General features: G+C 42.1%; 1 protein-coding gene across 1 annotated transcript; it reads left to right on the top strand.

The window, feature by feature from the left end:
• Positions 1-14,198: 14,198 nt before the first annotated feature.
• Positions 14,199-17,968, top strand: LOC134530226 (dolichyl pyrophosphate Man9GlcNAc2 alpha-1,3-glucosyltransferase). The gene has a single exon (XM_063364903.1). It carries the CDS (start codon positions 14,319-14,321, stop codon positions 15,837-15,839), a length of 1,521 nt encoding a protein of 506 aa, XP_063220973.1. The 5' UTR covers positions 14,199-14,318; the 3' UTR covers positions 15,840-17,968.
• Positions 17,969-21,282: the final 3,314 nt, after the last annotated feature.

Raw genomic sequence — 21,282 nt, 5'->3', positions numbered from 1 at the left:
CTACAGTTACTAAAAAGCTACAAAACAAAAAATTTTTTTTGCAAAACTCCGTTCCCCCGGAGAAACCCCCGGAATGGCCACCGCATGGGGAGCCCAAGAAAAGAAACGGGCTCCCCATTTGGAAGCCACCTGGAAGGTTTTTTTCTGTTCCACCCACCGTTTCTTTTGGTAGCCTGACTTGTTACAAGGGATTGTGTTCATACCAGAGAAAATGCCACCATTTTGTCTGGGCAATCCGCCTTGGAGGAGCCGGGGCGCGAACCCGGGTCCTACAAGTCACAAGGCAGGCGCTCTACCCCAGAACCAGAGTGGTAGAGCGACTATCAGCAGTCTTCTTAACACTGACATGATGTTATTCCACGAGTTTACTGTAGTTTCGTATGTCATTAACACGTGCAGTACGTGCAGTAACATATGTAACCTCGGTAACGAACAAATTTTTGTGTTCTTATGCTGTTCGTTCAGCATGGATTATGTAATTTCATCACAGTGAAATATAATTTGTGTAACTATTCTGGCAGTTTTTTAGTTGTTTTCCTGCAAACAAACTTACTGTCCCGTTGTACGATATTTATATAGAAATATACAATATTGAAAACATATGTAATGAGCTTGCACTGTCGATGGCAAAGTTATTTTGAAATAAATGTTAGATATTAAAAGAGTGTGTTTAGTTAAAATATGTGTGTGCTTACAATCATGAATTTATTCTATAACATTTTATTTATTTGGTTTTAAAGCCACAGAAACGTTAACCTTGTTATAAAACCTTTTGCTTTGCCGTGCTTAATATGCGCAGCTAATATAGGAAAGGTATTCAAACAACTGTTTGCCAATAGGCATTTTCAAAATCTTAAATTAAGTACTAAATCAATGATAGTGTTGGGTATGTCAAATTAAAAGATACATTTCATTCTGACATCGCCGGAATTTTAGGCAATGATAGTATTGACCTTACATCGATCAGTTTCTGAAGACTAAGAATTTAGATGACACCAGTTTTGTGAGATTTGCTTACTCATTTAGAAACATTCACATTATTTGAATACAACTAAATTTTATTATATATATTTATATACTTCAATACTACATGCAAAATATTTTTATTTTTTATTTTTCACGCAAGCATCAAACAATAATGCAAAAAAGTTAAGAAATAGAAGAAGCTTAAACATATATGGTCTAGAAGCATGAAATTTTGCACAGAAATTCCTTATATAAAGTCGGTGAGTATAAAGAAAGGATTTTTGAAAATTCAACCTCTAAGGGGATAAACGGGAATGAGAGGAAAATCTTATCGGACACATGGATACTATATATGTGTGTGCGAATGTATGTATGTGTGTGTATGTAGGGGCGGATGTATAAGGGCTCCTGAACAGTGACATAAGTCATACATTTTGCAGTCTTTAATTAGCTACGTAATTATACTCTTAAATGATAAAATCATTATTACTTTTTATTTAGTGAACGCTAATCTGCAATTTTTATTTTACTTACACCACTGTGTTATGGAGCCCCTCATATGTATAGTGTAGGCCACAAAACAGTTTTTTCCCTTGTGTCCAGTGTGTGGTAAAAATCCGAGCGTGGGAAGTGTCGCCGACTCTCGGGGAAGCAGATATTGGACCGTCCAGTTGTGGTTTTAAGCCTTGAAGGGAAGGGGGAAAGGGGAGGTTGAGGGGAAGGGAGTTTAAGAGACGAGTCCCTCCCGGCCATGATGTAAAGAAGAGGAGGTGAAACCGTGCGCAGGTTTTCCCCCTCCACGCCCTCCCTTGCTACGTCACCTTGGTTGTAGCCGGCGCTCTTCTTCCAGGCGCTTCCCATCCATTTCATCTGCGTCTCGTGCGAATGTAGTTTTATGTAGTTGAAATACCAAATTGTGTAGTGTTCGGATGTCACAATCATTTCAAAAAGACTCGAGATTCTGGCATAAAATATTTTTCTTTTCCAAAAAATGAAGATTTTTGCAATAAGTGGGTGAACGTATGCAAAAGGAAGGACACATTCTGTGTTAGCAGAGGTACGTTTAAACAAACGTGATTTTAAGTATAAATGTCACTTGTTTTATAATACGAGCATTTATTTTTAATTTTTTTATATGATTAACTGTAGGTTAATATTAGGTCAAGGAATATATTTCGTGCAAAATACTGAGTTATTATCTATAATAATAAAGTCTTTCGCGGTAAAAAGGTTATTAATTGAATTAATTTATTAAAAATGAAATTTCAACGTATTAATAAAAATCAATTCAATTGTTTTTAAAATGTTTGTGTGTTCGTGCATCAGCGAGAACTACAAACAAATTTTTAATTTAACTTTTTTTCTTGTTTTTTATAGAACTAACCTAAACTCTAGGTTGTGTAGTATTAATAAAGGGGGGAAAATATTTTTATTATTATAATATATATAATATATATAAATTACAATCACATTATATAATATGTCAAGTTTATATTAGTCAGTTTAAAAACATTCGACTAATTAATTTGTACCTAAAAATTTTGTAATGCCTGCAAGCTGTTTTATGTTCAAGATTGTAGAGCTATTTGGTTTAATAATATGTTTTAAAATATTTTTTAAATATACTTTCTATCATTATTTATCCTTTTGTTTATTGTTCGTGACTAAATAAAATTAAAATTAGTAAATAAATCAAAAGCGCTAATGTTTATATAAATCACAAATACGTATTTATAGAAACTTTGCTTTGTGTCAGATGCTTTTTTTTTTTGTAATATGTTTGTATTATTCATTGTCGCCTGCATCCTGAATGTTTATTATATCTATTTTATTAATATTCATAATAAATATTTTCGATGAATATTCATTCCAATTCAAATTACCATTCTGTGTTTACAAGACCCAATCAACATTTTGAAGTGATGAAAGTAGTTTAGGAATGTATTTCCTGCGCCAGGGTCCTGGGTGTGGAGCTCTGTGTACGGCGGCCATCTTGGATTGTGACGTCACGGCGGCCATCTTGGATGAGCGTAACGGGACATGTTTGACCTTGACCTTTGACCCTCAAAATTTGCCAAAATTTGGCCAAAAATTCCTCAAAAATCGCCAAAATTTACATTTTTGTGGGAAAAAATTCTGCCAAAAAATCTCAAAAAATTCCACAAATTAAAAATTTCTCTTTTCGAGGGAAAAATTCCCGTTTCGAGGGAAAATTTCCCGTTTTTAGTCCTTAAAAATTCCGGCAGCTAGAAATGTCCATATGTAGGCTTAAGCATCCATGTCGACAGCCTCCGATAAGCCTCTGACGTCATCATCATGCCATTTCCGTTACGGTCGCCATCTTTAAAATCTTTATTTATAATCCGATTTTAATGAATTTTTTTAAATAATTATAAAAAAATTCATTTAATAAAATTTTAATAATTTTTTTTTAAAAATAAACATTTACGACACGGAGCTCGGAGTCCTCGGTTCGAACCCGGCAAGTGCAAAAAAAATATTAAAAATGGCGACAGGCTCCTTCTTCAATGGTGGATGCAGGCAGAATGACTCCCACCACTTTTTTTCAAAGCATATATATCGTCACCTAGTATGACATCATGTCAGCCATCTTGTCTTCGATGCTGGAAGCCATCATCATTGTATCGTCGGCTAGAGTGCGCTGACGCCATGTTAGTTTAATTCTTACCCGCTAGAGTCCAGTAATCATTTATTATTACTGTGACACCCGACATCTTGTCATTTGCCCCGCCATCTTGAAAATCCGTAATTTCAATGCTAGAAAATCGAGAAAAAATCCAAAATTCATCAAAAAAATCACTCATTAACTTACCTATCGATTCGATCCGCTCCAGTCCTCCGTTCGATCCTCGATCGATGCAATAATGTTTAATTTTATGAAAACAAATAATTTCAATAAACCATGTTCAAAATTCTTAAAGAGACTTTAAATCCTCTACTACCATCATCCTATCAGACATCAAGACCACCATATTGGAAATTCGTAATTGTAATGCAAGAGATTCGGGAAAAAGTTCAAAATTCATTAAATGAATTTGTAATCTATATACTGATTGATTAGATCGACTAAGGTCCTTTGTTCGATCCCTGGCCGATACAAAACAACTTTTAATTTTAAAAAGTACCAGAAAGGTAAAAGGTTCGAGAAATAATACACCACAAAATTTTACAAACATAATATTTATTACACAATTTCTATCCTACTACAGAATCACTTGCGAAAGATAGCAATCTTATAAACATTTAGCCCTGCATAGACGTGCAACGACTACTTCTTAGCTCCAACAGCTCCAAATGCTCCAAACGGCCTCCAAATGGCTCCAACAGCTCCAACAGCCTCCAAATGCTTAACACAGCTCCAAATGACTCCAACTGCTCCAAACGGCCTCCAAATGTCTTCAGCAGCTCCAAATGCTCCAAATGGCTCCAACGGCTCCAAATGCTTCAAAAGGCTCCAAATGCTCCAAATGACTCTAAAGGCTCCAAATGCTTCAAAAGGCTCCAAATGCTCCAACAGCATCCAAATGCTTAACACAGCTCCAAATGCTTCAAAAGGCTCCAAATGCTCCAACAGTCTCCAAATGCTTAACACAGCTCCAAATGCTTCAAAAGGCTCCAAATGCTCCAAAAAAAAGGCTCCAAATGCTCCAAAAAAAGGCTCCAAATGCTTGACAGCTCCAAATGTCTCCAGCAGCTCCAAATTCTCCAACAGCTCCATCTTCAATTGGTTCCAACTGATTTCAATTACTTTCCTTATCGAACTTGGCATGATTACTAACATGTCTTTATTAGTATACATTTTGACTGGCAGTGGTAACGTATTTTGCACCTTTAAGTTATAAGTTTTATTTAGATATCAGATTTTGATAAATGGTAGATACCATTTGGAAAGAAAATATATTAATTTATCTTCAAGTTTATACACTTACATTTAATTTAAGCCATTATTGTATGTAGCCAGCTTCCCTCAGTTCTTTGAGTATGAAAGATATTTCTTTAATGTTCGAATAGTTTCCTGCACAAAGCGATCCATGTAGTAGTCGTAGCCTGTCAACCAATATGTTAGGATCTTCCCATGAGGTATAATCAATCTCTTCTGCTGCGTTCATCATCATCCTTGCATGTTTATAATAAATATTATTATCTCTGGTGTCTATCGTTTTAACACCAACCACAAGGTCACTTTCGTCATCGTGCCAGTGATTATCACAAGCTTGATCAGGATAATTTATTTTATTACGACGATTCCATCGTTTTGGTCTCAAACCACCATCACAGTCTTCGCTCTTGCATGCTTTTGGTGCTTCAGCACAGTACCCAATCATGTCAGTCTTAGATGTGTCAGCACAGTCTTCGTTCATGCCAGCTTCTGGTGTGTCACCACAGTCTTCAATCATGTCAGCATCACAAATTTGATCAGGATAATTTATTTTATTACGTCGTTTCCATCGTTTTGGTCTCAGACCGCCATCACAGTCTTCGATCTTGCCTGCTTTAGGTGCTTCAGTACAGTACTCAATCATGTAAGCCTCAGATGTGTCACCACAATCTTCAATCATGCCAGCTTCAGATGATTCATCAAAGTCTTCGACCTTGTAAGCTTCAGGTGGTTCTCCATCTTTCACATTTTCATGGAGACGACTAGATATTGGAGTAAATATATTTTCATTTCTAATGTGGTTACAACTTCCTTCGTTTGTTTTAAATTTTAAATTATTATCTTGATATAGATCAGTAATTTTAGCATAAGCTTTTTCACCTTCGTTCCTCTTCCGCGATGTTGTAGCCCAGTCTTCGTTATCTTTATTGATCTTAATTGTACAGGTCTTATAATGTCTATCCAAGTAATATCTTAAACCAAAGGATTTCTGACACTGACTGCAATGAAATGGTTTTTGACAAGGACCCAAATTACACTCGCTTCTCTCATGTCGTTTAGCATTCTTTCTCATGGTAAACACCTTGCTAAAGTATCTACAGTGATGATGTTTTGATACAGCAGCTAATCCCGAATCAGGATTCATATTAGTTACTGAGACTAATTTTAGATATATTATTTAAATAGAATTTTTTAATTATTTCATCAGCGAGAATTAATTTATCTCATTCAAAGGTACTTGTTGCAAGTAGTTCTGCTTTTCAACAACAGATGTCGCCACATGTTACTTGCAGGTAAATAATATTTAGTTCTTTTATGCGGGATGCGGGATGCTCACTAACGATCGCAAAAGAAGGATGGCTTCGCTAGACTCCAAGGAGAAGGAAGTTCGTCCTTCCTGTTAGTGCTTCTTAGATTTCTCAGAGATTATTATTTGACTGAGTAATGATATATTTTTTTTAATTTCCACCTGATAAAAATATTACAAGTGTTGATTAAGTAACAGAAATTCACTAATTACATGTAACCATAAAAAAAAAATGACATGCCTCATTAAGTAAAAAAATCCTTCATGCAGAGATCAATTTCTCATCTGTAACCAGAAGCACTCGGAGAAATAAAATCAGATGTCTAGTCAGGAATAATCAGAAGCACTCGGAGAAAACCATCAAAATATTGTCAAGAATAATCGGAAGCACACGGAGAAAACTATCAAAATATTGACAATAATAATCAGGAGCACACGAAGAAAACCACCATAATATTGTCAAGAATAAACGGGAGCACACGGAGAAAACCACCATAATAATGACAAGATTAATCGGAATCACACGGAGAAAACCGCCACAAGTTTTCTTTGATATCATAAAAGTACAAAAAAAATTATTAAAAAATTAAAAATAAAAACGGAAAAAAAAATTCAAAAACATTTTGCTGTTTTGTACCAGAACTCTAACTTGGCACATCAAATAGAAGTTCACAAGCTAACAAAATGTTTTTGAATTTTTTTTTTTCGATTTTATTTTTAATTTTTTAATAATTTTTTTTTTTGTAATTTTATGATATCAAAGATAAATTGTGGCGGTTTTCTACGTGTGCTTCCGATTATTCTTGTCATTATTATGGTGGTTTTCTCCGTGTGTTCCCGTTTATTCTTGACAATTATGGTAGTTTTCTTCGTGTGCTCATGATTATTATTGTCAATATTTTGATGGTTTTCTCCGTGTGCTTCCGATTATTCTTGACAATATTATGGTGGTTTTCACTGGGTGCTTCTGATTATTCTTGACAATATTTTGATGGTTTTCTCCGAGTGCTTCTGATTATTCCTGACTAGACATCTGATTTTTTTTCTCCGAGTGCTTCTGGTTACAGATGAGGAATTGATCTCTGCATGAAGAATTTTTTTACTTAATGAGGCATGTCATTTTTTTTCATGGTTACATGTAATTAGTGAATTTCTGTTACTTAATCAACACTTGTAATATTTTTTCAGGTGGAAATTAAAAAAAATATATCATTACTCAGTCAAATAATATTCTCTGAGAAATCTAAGAAGCACTAACAGGAAGGACGAACTTCCTTCTCCTTGGAGTCTAGCGAAGCCATCCTTCTTTTGCGATCGTTAGTGATCATCCCGCATCCCGCATAAAAGAACTAAATATTATTTACCTGCAAGTAACATGTGGCGACATCTGTTGTTGAAAAGCAGAACTACTTGCAACAAGTACCTTTGAATGAGATAAATTAATTCTCGCTGCGATATTACTTGGATAGACATTATAAGACCTGTACAATTAAGATGAATAAAGAAAACGAAGACTGGGCTACAACATCGCGGAAGAGGAACGAAGGTGAAAAAGCTTATGCTAAAATTACTGATCTATATCAAGATAATAATTTAAAATTTAAAACAAACGAAGGAAGTTTGAACCACATTAGAAATGAAAATATATTGACTCCAATATCTAGTCGTTTCCATGAAAATGTGAAAGATGGAGAACCACCTGAAGCTTACAAGGTCGAAGACTTTGATGAATCATCTGAAGCTGGCATGATTGAAGATTGTGGTGACACATCTGAGGCTGACATGATTGAGTACTGTACTGAAGCACCTAAAGCAGGCAAGATCGAAGACTGTGATGGCGGTCTGAGACCAAAACGATGGAAACGACGTAATAAAATAAATTATCCTGATCAAGTTTGTGATGCTGACATGATTGAAGACTGTGGTGACACACCAGAAGCTGGCATGAACGAAGACTGTGCTGACACATCTAAGACTGACATGATTGAGTACTGTGCTGAAGCACCAAAAGCATGGAAGAGCGAAGAATGTGATGGTGGTTTGAGACCAAAACGATGGAATCATCGTAATAAAATAAATTATCCTGATCAAGCTTGTGATAATCACTGGCACGATGACGAAAGTGACCTTGTGGTTGGTGTTAAAACGATAGACACCAGAGATAATAATATTTATTATAAACATGCAAGGATGATGATTAACGCAGCAGATGAGATTGATTATACCTCATGGGAAGATCCTAACATATTGGTTGACAGGCTACGACTACTACATGGATCGCTTTGTGCAGGAAACTATTCGAACATTAAAGAAATATCCTTCATACTCAAAGAACTGAGGGAAGCTGGCTACATACAATAATGGCTTAAATTAAATGTAAGTGTATAAACTTGAAGATAAATTAATATATTTTCTTTCCAAATGCTATCTACCATTTATCGAAATCTGATTTCTAAATAAAACTTATAACTTTGACGTCGTCTGGCCGACGACCACCCCAGAGCCCGACCTGCACCCGCCAGTATACGCTCCCGCTAACGGAACACACCCCTGGCCATGGCCCACCCGAGTCAGGCGACCCGAACAGCAATTAAAGACAAAGCCGCGGAAACCTGAGTAGACAAGAGAAGAACCGTACCCATTCCTCCTGAAACATTAAATGAGGATTTTAGCGACAATAATATCTCTTCCAGAGACACCCGTTTGGAGTCTAGCGTAATGAGGTCACGCCTGGCGCGAGAGAGGCCGAGCCTCCCTCGGACGCCATGCCAGTTCGGCAGTTCAGCGCAGCTCATGGACCGGGGCGGACCTACGTCCCACGGAGAGGCAACATCCTTTGTCTACATTGAAAGTAACGTCCGGTAAATATAGTCACTAATTAACCAAACCCCTTTTATTACTTAACCTCTCCGTGAGTACCCGGTCCCTTTTTTCGGTCCCGGACCTAATCCGGCCGCATCAACTTAAGGACACCCCGCACCACACTTGGTCAGCGGGGCTGCTCTTCAGCATACGGCACGGGCCGTCTCCCGCAACGTACATAACTTTGTTTAAGGTCACGCGCACGGCGCTGACCACAAACCCGCAAGGGAACTTGGACAAACTTAATTGCGGTGCGTGTTTCACCACAGTGGGCACAATACCCGCGCCGAGACATTTGCATACGGGATTGGCCGTCTCCAATCGCCCGCCCCTTAATTCAGTGTATTTTTGTATCCCGTATTTTGTACTGCTAACTTTCGTTACCCGAGTAACGAGTGCCACGTAACTTGTGCGCGCCCCCTTAATCCAGTGTATTTTTGTATCCCGTGTTTTGTATTGCTAACTTACGTTACCCGAGTAACGAGTGCCACGTAACTTATGCGCACCCCCTTAATTCAGTGTAATTTTGTATCCCGTATTTTGTATTGCTAACTTACGTTACCCGAGTAACGAGTGCCACGTAACCTGTACGCGCCCCCTTAATTCAGTGTATTTTGTGTCCCGCCTTTGTGTTACGAAATTACGTTACCTGCGTACCCAGTGAGACGTCTGAGACATAACAGCATCCGAGGCCACGTAACGCGGAACACAAACAATACGGCGCCACGGAATAACAAGTAAAACCCCCCGGGGACCTCTGTAGAGTGTTGTATTGTGTACGACTCGCTCCTCTGAATAAAAGGTACGACACCGCCACCTCAACTCCACGTCTCTTATTTAAAATCATCTCACGCAACACCGCCGCCGGCCCTAGTGGGCCACGCAGGGGCACATACATCCACGACCCCAAATTCACGACTAGAAACGAGCTAGTCTGGCGCCCACCCGGACAACACAGATCAAGAACCGCCTTTTCCCACTAGGAGCCACACCGGGACTCGAGCCCGAGACCCCGGACGACGGCAACTTAAAGGTGCAAAATACGTTACCACTGCCAGTAAAAATGTAATTATACTAATAAAGACATGTTAGTAATCATGCCAAGTTCGATAAGGAAAGTAATTGAAATCAGTTGGAACCAATTGAAATGGAGCTGTTAGAGCATTTGGAGCTGCTGGAGACATTTGGAGCTGTAAAGCATTTGGAGGCCGTTTGGAGCATTTGGAGCCATTTGGAGCTGTGTTAAGCATTTGGAGCCATTTGGAGCCTTTTGAAGCATTTGGAGCCTTTTGGAGTCATTTGGAGCCTTTTGAAGCATTTGGAGCTGTTGGAGCCATTTGGAGCATTTGGAGCTGCTGGAGACATTTGGAGCTGTCAAGCATTTGGAGGCCATTTGGAGCATTTGGTGTCATTTGGAGCTGTGTTAAGCATTTGGAGGCTGTTGGAGCTGTTGGAGCTGTTGGAGACAAAGAGCAACTTTCAGCGGGCCTGTAAGCGCGGCCCCGCCGCGAACGCCCGAGGAAATGACAGCCCACCGGAAGCCCGGCAGAACACGGCACCACGGGACATGCCCCCATACCAGCCCAGAGGACCACGAGCCTTTGAGGCGCCGCCATCTTGGCGGGCGGAGCGACCGCCGCAGGACGCCACGGCACGGGAACACGTCCCGCTGTGTCGCTTGGGGTGCCCGCGCGGCGAACGTCACTGGCACAGTGAGTGCCCGCGGGGATTCCGGGCGACGCGACCCGCCACACCGCCGCGCCAGGAGGCGCACGTGAGACCACCCTCACCGCAACGCGCCAGCCCGCCGGCCCCAGGTATAGGGCGCCCTCCCCCCGCACCCGCCCACAGCCAGGCGCTCGGAAAGGGACACGCCTTCCCGACCTTGAGACAGCTGGACCACCTGCTGGACAACTTGTTCCGCATCCCCGTGGAGGTCAACGGACGGACGGCCGCCGCGCTCGTCGACACCAGAGCGAGCGACGTCTTCGTGCGGCCCTCGAACGTGCCCGCAGGCGCGTTACGACCGGGCGGCGGCGAGCTACGCCTGGCCACCACGACGCACACCGGGCGGATGCTGGGACACGCTGAGATCGCGGTGAGTACCAGAGAATCGGACAGTTGTGTATCTGCGGTGGTGGTGCAGGATTTGCGCGAGGAGGTGGTGCTGGGACTCTCCTGGCTAGCCCAGCAAGACGCAGTCTTAGCGCTGGAGCCTCCCCGCCTCATCCTGGGGCGGGCGGAGAGATGTGTAGTGTACGCCCTAGGACAGACGCCCCTCCACCAGGACACGGTACTGGCCCTAGTGGACGTGCGCATCGACGTCATCCCCGCTCACCAGGCTGAGGTAAACAAGATCCTGCCCCCCACTCATGCCAGCACAGCTGCCGACGGGCTTGAGACTCCTCCCGACGCACACCCGCCCGAAGGACCGGAAACGGACACAGAACATGACCCCCGCGAGGTCCCCTGCTCCACAGCAGCCCCGACGTGGGGGGAAGCCCCCGAGAGCAAGCCCTCCCCGAGGCAAGAGGAGCCCGCGGGGACATACACCACGCCACGCCGGCAAAGAGGCCGACCCCGCCGTGCCCGGCACCGGGCAATGAAGGTCGCGGGGGAGTGCCCCGAGGGGAGTAGCCCGCGAGAGCGCCCCCGACGCCAGCACCGACCCCCGGCCCACCTGGCCGAGTACGTCCTGGGCAGTCTCGTCACGCCGCCCCACACCTCATGTGCCGCGGCGCCGCCTCCCGGCCCAGCTGCCCACGCAGCGACCGAGGCGGCGACCGCCTGCGCCAGCACCTCATGTGCCGCGGCGCCGCCTCCCGGCCCAGCTGCCCACGCAGCGACCGAGGCGGCGTCCGCCTGCGCCAGCACCTCATGCGCCGCGGCGCCGCCTCCCGGCCCAGCTGCCCACGCAGCGACCGAAGCGGCGACCGCCTGCGCCGACACTCCATGCGCCGCAGTGCCGCCTCCCGGCCCAGCTGCCCACGCAGCGACCGAGGCGGCGTCCGCCTGCGCCAGCACCTCATGTGCCGCGGCGCCGCCTCCCGGCCCAGCTGCCCACGCAGCGATCGAGGCGGCGACCGCCTGCGCCGACACTCCATGCGCCGCGGCGCCGCCTCCCGGCCCAGCTGCCCACGCAGCGACCGAGGCGGCGACCGCCTGCGCCAGCACCTCATGCGCCGCGGCGCCCCCTCCCAGCCCAGCTGCCCACGCAGCGACCGAGGCGGCATCCGCCTGCGCCGACACGTCATGCGCCGCCGGCGCTAAGGCGCCACGCGCTATGGGATCGCGTGTCGAAGTGTGCCGGCTGAGCTAGGGGGTCGTCTTACCGCGGGAGCGGGAACACGGGGCGGAGACGGGCTTCCACTGGGGGGGGGGGCATTTGACGTCGTACCGACCATGGCCTTTAAGCCCGTGCTCTGCACCGCCAGTACCGTATCCCGTTTTCGGAGCGCGCCCTTTGCCCAGCCGGATTGAGTCAGGCGAGCGTCCCGGGCGTGACCCCAATAGACAACAAACCTCATTAAAAGTCACAGCGGCCACTGGCCTTAATTAAAATGCCCGTGATTTTGATCTTGTCAGATTAGAAGAAATCCAACTAAAACAGCTCACAGTGAGACAATATGTTGATAAATTTACAGTCGCCAACTTGATGCCACAATTCAAATAATAAAATACTACTATAAAACAGTTGTTAAGCCTTAAGCACACAATTACCAGGTGCTACCTTTTAATTGAGCGCCTGGAACGTGTTTTTAGCTTATAATAGAGCAAATTAAGTTAATATAAGTTTTTTGATGCCAACTCACAAAGAAGAGAAAGTTTAACTTCCTTGCGAGGCGGCCATGTCCGGCAGTCTCGAACCACTCCGCGCCGGGAACAGACGTGTGTCCGTGGGCAGCATCCAAGTTTTCTTTCTGTGATCATTTTATTCTGCACTAAATATTTAAATTTAAACCTCTTATTAATTCATAAGCTGCCTACGTCGACTCGGCGCGTATTTTACGGAACCGGGCCTATCCCGACCGTCTTCATCGTGATACCGCGCTGCAGATCGTATCACTCACGTAAGTGTTTCGCCGAATTTAGGAGCCCGCTCATAGAGCCCCCCCTGCACCCTTTAATGTTCGGCGCTGGCCGTCTCCAGCGAGCATCGACACGCGTCCCGCGAGACTGCCGCGGTAACCATTAGTGTCGCGTAGTGTTATGTTTTTTCTGTGTTAATTGTGTAACGGCTAGACGTCGCCAAGTGTTGGTGAGAGTGTTTTGTAGCGGGACTAGATTAAAGGTAATTCTCACCAACTCGTGTATACTAATTTTCCGGAGTCTCCCGTCCTCCACACGGCCGAGCGGCCTTCACAATAAAGGGAGAGCCATTCAGGGTAGATTCAAGCCGTGTACCTGGCGGGGCACGCGGGGGCAGATTACCCACGACCCAACACGGCCTAGCAGCCCGCTAGCCTGGCGCCCCTCCGGACAACAAGAGCACCGCGACGCCCGTAGCGCCCGTCAGGTACCCCCCGGGCCTTTCAAATAGGTCGGGTGACGGCACTATCTATACAGTGTTATCTATGTTCAGATCAAAGTAGTATTGACTACATTCAAAGTTAATGTTTTTTTTATCTTATTGTTTTTTTACATACATGAAATGTTATTAGCAGAGTTTTTTTTTTTTTTACTCTAACATAATTTTCTTGTGATTTGCACAAATAGCAAATTAATTACATGGTCGTTGAGGTGTACTGCTCCGAAAACCTTCAGTAGGTACCAATGTTTTTTATCAGAAAAAATTCGGACAATTATATAATTTTGATTATATTTGTACTTTTTACAGAAAATTAAGAATTTTTTTGTACCACATGATGATATAAGATTGATTTCATTACTAATTTAGAAATATAAGCGAAACTTTTTTTTGTTCCCGCTAGGAAATATTTTTCCTGTAACCGAAGTAGCAACCACTATACAACGGAAAGAGCCTGTTGTGAAATTTTTATTTACTTTTACTATTTGTTTGTTTACATCATATCACACGTGCCACGCTCATAGCCACGCTGGAAGTGACGAATGAGTAGGATTTGCAGGTGTTGTGGTATTGAAGAAATGAGTGTTTAAAGAATATATACCATTTTTCGTTTAATGCTTTTGGAGACGTTGATTTAATCAAGCACATTATACTTGGAATATACGTCAATAGTCTTCAAAACGCTTAACACCAAGCAGAGAAGTGAATGCATACACCGGTTGAGTTGATTATTGATAGTCCAACGTTTGCTGAAAATGGAAAAAAAATTCATGTGGCCAGCTTTGATGTCAGTTGCGTTCGCGACATTGCTTCAAATCGGCGTGTCCTTGCATCCATACTCGGGGTATAAGTCCCCGCCTCTTTTTGGAGACTACGAGGCTCAGAGACACTGGATGGAAATTACTTTTAATCTACCTGTAAATTCTTGGTACTGGAATACAGAAAATAATGATTTGATGTATTGGGGTCTTGACTACCCTCCACTAACAGCGTACCATAGTTACATTTTTGGTGTTATCGCAAATGTTGTAAATCCAGAGTACATTGCACTGAACACTTCAAGAGGACATGAAAGCTACAACCACAAGTTTTTCATGCGAGCATCTGTAATCCTCTCAAACTTGGTTGTTTACGTTCCAGCATTATTTTGGTTTTTCTCGTCAAAGCTCGTAATCCAGAACTTTTCTGACGTTACTTCGTGCTACTTTGCTTTCTTTGTTGCTCTTATGTATCCAGGACTGATGCTCATTGACAATGGACACTTCCAGTACAATGGAGTTTCCCTAGGCTTGATGGTGGCTGCAGTAACCTCAATATTTCGAAATAAAGATGTTTGGTCTACCATATTCTTTTGCCTTGCTCTGAATTATAAGCAGATGGAGCTCTATCATGCTTTTCCATTTTTTTGTTACTTTTTAGGAAAATGTATAAGTTTAACTCGTCATTCATTTGGTTTATGTTGCCAAAAACTTGCCATTATTAGTTTAACTGTAATCTCTACTTTTGTGATTGTTTGGTTTCCTTTTCTGTCGAGCCTGGACTCAGTATTGCAAGTTATCCACAGAGTATTTCCTCTGGATAGAGGGATTTTTGAAGACAAAGTTGCTAATGTGTGGTGCAGCTTGCACATAATTTTTAAACTGCGCAATAGTGTGTCCAATTTGGCACTGGCCAAAACTTGTCTGGTGGTTACGTTTGTGGCAATATTGCCATCCAGCATCAACTTGGTTGCGAAACCAACGCTGGACAAGTTTCTGCTGGCATTGATTAACTCTTCGCTGGCTTTTTTCCTGTTTTCTTTCCAGGTGCACGAGAAGAGCATTCTACTGGTTGCGATCCCGGTTGTGTTGTACCACCACAACGACCCGTTCATGTGTTCGTGGTTCCTGATAGTGTCCGTCTTCAGCATGCTACCGTTGTTCGTGTTGGACGGCCTGGTGACGCCTGCAGTAGCCCTGCTGGTAGCCTACACGCTTCTCCTATACTTGCTCAAGTACCTCAGCATAGACCAAGTGTTTTCTCTGCCGTACTCAAAGTCAAATTACCGTGTAAATCAAAAAGTCAGGACTAAGAGCGTCTCACGGGCATCTGTGGTCTGTGTAGATCTGTTCAAAGCATCTGTTTTGGGCTGTGCTATTTTGGCAGATCTTTTCATAATGTTAAAGCCACCAATTAGGTACCCACACTTGTTCCCGGTCTTGATTTCATTGTATTCTTGCATTCATTTTGTGTTCTTTTTAGTGTACTTTAATTTCAAGCAGATATTCATGACTTGACTTACCATCTACATACCGTTAAGTAGCAGGATTCCATAACTAGGCTGCAACTTTCTGCTAACATATTTTTTTTTTTTTTTATTGCAGCAATATTGTTACCAACTATACAGTGAAGAAAGTCTGGTGTTACTCATCCTTCACTCCATACTTCACAAGAGTGATTATAGTCCATACTTTTTAGCTGGTGAGACACGTTAAGTGTTATATTGTTTACATTTCAAATATTTCATACAAATCAGCTTATGTACTTACCATTCCAACATTATTTAAATTAATAGGTGCACTTATTGTTGTGCCATAGTTTTCATAAATCATTCAGAATATTTGTTCCATTAACCAAAAGAACTATTCCTAACCATCATACAGTAGAAGGCCCTTGCAATCCCAATCAATTATAGCATTATCAATAACCAAATGAATACAGCCAGAAATATTTTCCTATGTTGTTATACTTAGCGTTTTAAATATGTAATTACTGCAAGCATGCAGGATGAATGTAAGAAAACTTAAGTGGTCAGTGAGCTAATAACCCTAAAACTTAAAATTGTAAATCTGTAAAAAAAATGTTTTCGAGACTGCTTCTGATTATCTAAGTTGATTATCTAAATGATGTTTGAAAGTTTCAGTAATTTGTGCTGTGCAAATCAAAAAATTGTACCATAGCCTTTCATACACATTAGCTGTTCCCAAATATCTCATTAAAGAACACTTTAGTTTAAAGGATCATTGAAAAGTACATATTAAAGCACGCAGCAAATGTAAATGACCTGAATATTTTCAATGATTCTTAAAAAAATTGCTGATGCAACCTTTCATGAAATAATGGGCCGCTCACATCCGTTTGTGCATCTATGAGTGAACTTAGAGGGGTTTGTTTTGCTATCTTTTAGTAAAAATATGTCACTTTTATTTTGTTTGGGCAGTGCTTTCTACACTATTTTATGTTGTTTTTTTTTTTTTTCAATTATTGTCAAATAATAACTTTAACTTATTAAAATGAAGGGCATAAGAAAGTATTTTTTTTATATACACTCAGTTATGTAAGTGTTGAAAGTATTCACTGTTGGTTTATCACTGAATGCAGCCTTGAAACTAAAGGATCCTTTGTTTAAGGTTGCATTGGTAAAGGAAACATCCTTAATATTTAAAAACAACCATAATATTTATAAATTGAAAGTGTTTGGATTGAAATGAAGAAGTTTTTGACACATCCCGAAAATATAACCCCTACACTGCATTTTTGCATATGTACGACTTATAAATGGGTTGGCTAAATTGTATGCATTATACTTTTTTTTTTCTTGTGTTCTTGTGTATGTTGTAAAGTTTGTAAATTATTACCACTTTAAAATTGTGAAATATGTCACTAAATGTAAGGATACATAATCAGAATTTTGTCATGACTAGATGTATTCTGCAGGAAAAATTCTACTCTTTTAGGTTTACTTTTGTCAAAGCAGTACACAAACACCAACCCAAAAAAAGTACTTGGATACATCTTTTATCATCATATTTATCCTCTTTGTCAATAAGCTTGTCGTCGCTCCGCTCGCCCTCCCTCGTCGCTCGACGCCCGGTTGCTCAGTTGTACTAGGTAGAGTGGGGTTCGGCCAGTGTGGCCAGGGAGAGACAAGCTAAGACATATAATTAATATCCACCAGTCCGCGACGAACACCCAATTTATTGATACAAGACCCTGTACATGGGGCTGTCCTAACCCCGCCTGTGACAGTCTGGTTGGCGCGCGGCTACACAAGGGTTTATCCCCTGACCGGATATTCCGCGTTACGCTCTGGCTAACCTGCATCGTACTATGTCCGGTAGTTCAGAGGCACCCGGAAAGGTGGCACGACACTAACACACTATGCCACGAGCTACTGTATGTAGACCTAAATGCCCTGCAAGATATTGTATGCACCGTAGAGGCTACTACTCCTCGCCACATAAAAGAACAATTTATAATTCGGAAACTGACTCCTAGCTGCCTCTATGCCTGCGTCGTGATGCACTTACTCCTGGTTGGCTCACAGCTCAGCGACCGTTTCGAGGCACGACTCCTCTCGTGACGCGACCGCTCCTCGTGCCTGCCCGGCAACGACTAACTCCCCTCTGCGCTGCGGCGCGGCGTGCGGCGGCTCAGCCCTTCCTCCTCCCCGCGTCCCGCGCTGCCCCTGACGTGTCGCATACGGGTGTGACGTAGTCGCCCGGTGAACATGATAAGAACAAAACATAAGCACTTCAAATGATAGAATTAAATATTTACAATAAATAATGTTAATAAATATTTACAATGATTTGTCTTCCTGTAACACAGCGTCCAGTCTTTACGTATTTTACCGTCGATTCCCCTGGCGCGCGCGAATCTCTCTTGCCCCCCTTGCCCTAGCCGCACTGCACTATTCAGCGCACACGCGACACAGGCAGGAGAAGGCGTTGGCATGGCATAACGGGCTGCGAGAGCTGGGTCGACGTCAAGCTTGTACTGACTATAATAAAATCAAGAGGGGTCAGGAGGAAATGAAGTATGGCCAAGAAAAGATGAAGAATAAAATTGATAACTACCAAGAGGAGATGAAAAATAAAATTGATAACTACCAAGAGGAGATGAAGAATAAAATTGATAACTGCCAAGAGGAGATGAAGAATAAAATTGATAACTGCCAAGAGGAGATGAATGCTATGAAGACCAAGAAGAGATGCATAGGTGCTGCACTAGAAGAATTGAAGAAGAAGATTGACGAAAAAAACATCCAGTTCGAAGGTAAAGTACAGTGTTTGGAGCAGCATCTTGCACAACAGGAACAGCAACTTGCCAAACAGGAGCAACAGCTAGCCGAACATGAAGAACTGATGGCACAACAGCTAGCTCAGCTCGAGCAGACCACCGAACAGCTAGTAGCAGCTGTAACTGAGGAGTGCCATCAGATGATCAAGGAAGCTACATCGGCTACGAAACGGAGTAGTTCTTCCAGATACGTGCAGGTGGAAGGCGCAACCTGTCACCCAAAATTCAAGCCACCCACCTTTGATGGCCAGTCGTCGTGGGCTGTCTACAGGCGACAGTTTGAGGCAGCTGCTGAAGTGAATGGTTGGGACGATGAAGAAAAGGCTACGGCACTCGTCTTGGCTCTGCGAGGATCTCCACTAGAGCTGCTGCAGACCATACCAGTTACAGACCAGAAAGAATGTGGGGTATTAGTAGAGGCCCTTGAGCTAGGTGTACAGAACAGCCCTGAAGACGCGTCAACAGAGATCTTGAGAAATACTCCAAGAATTTGAAGCCGACATCGAGCGACTTGTGCACCTTGAGGCAGGAAAGGTAAAGCTTTATGGTTCTAACAAGCACAGCAGAAGAATAATACACGAAACTCTACTGATCACTAGCAAATACTCGTGCACCATCTAATGGCTTTGGACTACAAAATTAAAAATAAACTTTAAATAACTTTACAGAATTTGTTGCACTGGTTATCATCATTTATATTATACTAGCTTCAGTACCCAGCATTGCCCTGGCTGAACACAGGGTGATACATTATCCTTGAGTTTAAGCGAAATGGATTGCGCTATATGACAGAGTAGTGGACGTACAGAAATGACACACAATTACTGGTTGAATGGAATAGAAGTTTATGTGCTGCAGCGCCATGCAATGTAAAGTTATATCAAAATGGTTACTGCGAAAATATTCTCTGTGTTCAAATATCTATGTATACCAATTTTTATGGTGATTAGTTGAACAGTATAGAAGTTGATGCGCTGCAGCGCCATCTAGCGGCGAGTTACAAAATAATGGATAGCATAAGGCCCTTCTCCATGAAAAAACACTGATGAGCCAACTTTCATGGCGATCGGTCAGATGGTGTCTGAGTTTATCGACGTCATACATACCAACATCCTATTTTATATACATATAGACTAGTTTAATATTAAATAGAACTATATATAAATTTTTAAAATTATTTCTCAGTTTCTTGCTGTTCAGATGTAACATTAGGCAAATGGTGTGCGAGTTGCTTTTGAACTTTTTGCTGTACTAATTAGAACTGTAAAGCCCAACGTTTCCTGCCTTTTGTTCAAGCTTACTGACATGGAGAATATTTAATTAGATTGTGGTACTAGCCTTCACGAGAGGTGAAAGGGTGGCAGGCATCTTGAATCAAGAAATGAGAGTTAAGTTTAAAATATACTCCAGGACCCGCGCCTAGAGGAGCCCGTCCCGATAACTGTCTTTTCGTTTTTATTTTCTTGTTTGTATATTTTTAACACCTTTCGATTTCAATTGAGTTTTAATGATTTCACATCAGAAAAACTTTCCAAATTTATTACCCCGTTATAAAAATGTTGTGATTTCACCAGAATATGATCGCTAGACTTTGAAATCAACCCAGATGTAGTTTAACAGGAAAAGGCTATCTAAATTTTTTAAGATAACTTAGAAAATCATCATTGAACTTAAAGTTTCTGGTTGGCCTAAAAGTTCTTATTTTTCAAAGTTTCCTAGGGAGAGCCCTCTTGAACCAATACACCCTTTATCTCTGGAAGGTTATTCCACATCTTCCTTTTCCTCCTTTCCCTCCTAGAGGCCATTCCAGCAAGGCTTGTCTCAAAAATATGTCTCACACAAATAGCCTTCAAATACCAGGGCTGTCATCTCCGGCCGCAGCTCAGTTCTCAGTAGCTCCACGTCAGTGGGTTGGAGTCGTCCGTTCGGGCCAGGAGCGATCAGAAACGTTGAAATCTGTTTTGTTTTGGCGGTTGAGCACCCTGCCTCGTCCACCGGGTTACGGAACGAAAACACACCGCTAACCTCTTGGCATGGTAGCCACACTAGCCAACTGACAGTGGGAACACAGGAGGCACTCATAATGAGGAACGTCCAGGTACCGACTTGTTTTGTCATAGTCCTCGTGCACTGACATGTGCCAATCAACTGGAGAATTCAACACTAAGGCACTGTCAGTCCAAAATTTCAATAATGCACACACATAAAAATAGTGTCGTAACTCAAAAATGTCAATTTTGACTTACTACACAAAAAAAAATTGAGTAAAAGGTCCTCTTCCAGAAAATAATGTTGAATGTCTTTTGGTGCAAAACAAAAATTGTGATGCTATTACTTTGTTATTATAGATATTTATATCTTAAACCCAGTTAAATAGTGTCATAACTCAAAAAAAATTTGCTAGGTTTTACTTACTAAAATTGAGTTAAAAGTTATCTTCTAAAGTAAAATACTGTTGTATGTTTGATTCATGTAAAACAAAAATTGTAATGCAAATACTTCATTTTTTTACTACAGAAATTTGTATCTCAAAACCCAGTAAAATAATGGCGTAAATCTGCAGTTCCTTGACAAAAGGATAACCAATTTACGGCATTGTTTTACTGGGTGTGTGATATGATGCACATCCACGTGCATGTTTGGGCTGATTTACCAAAA

The sequence above is a fragment of the Bacillus rossius genome, chromosome 3, assembly GCF_032445375.1.
Source record: "Bacillus rossius redtenbacheri isolate Brsri chromosome 3, Brsri_v3, whole genome shotgun sequence".
Lineage (NCBI taxonomy): Eukaryota > Metazoa > Arthropoda > Insecta > Phasmatodea > Bacillidae > Bacillus > Bacillus rossius.
Note: the sequence above shows the minus strand (reverse complement) of the source record. Positions and strands in the feature narration are given on the sequence as shown.

Bases quoted from the DNA above. Each gene is read 5' to 3' on its own strand.
- LOC134530226 (XM_063364903.1), top strand. From the start codon at position 14,319: ATGGAAAAAAAATTCATGTGGCCAGCTTTGATGTCAGTTGCGTTCGCG.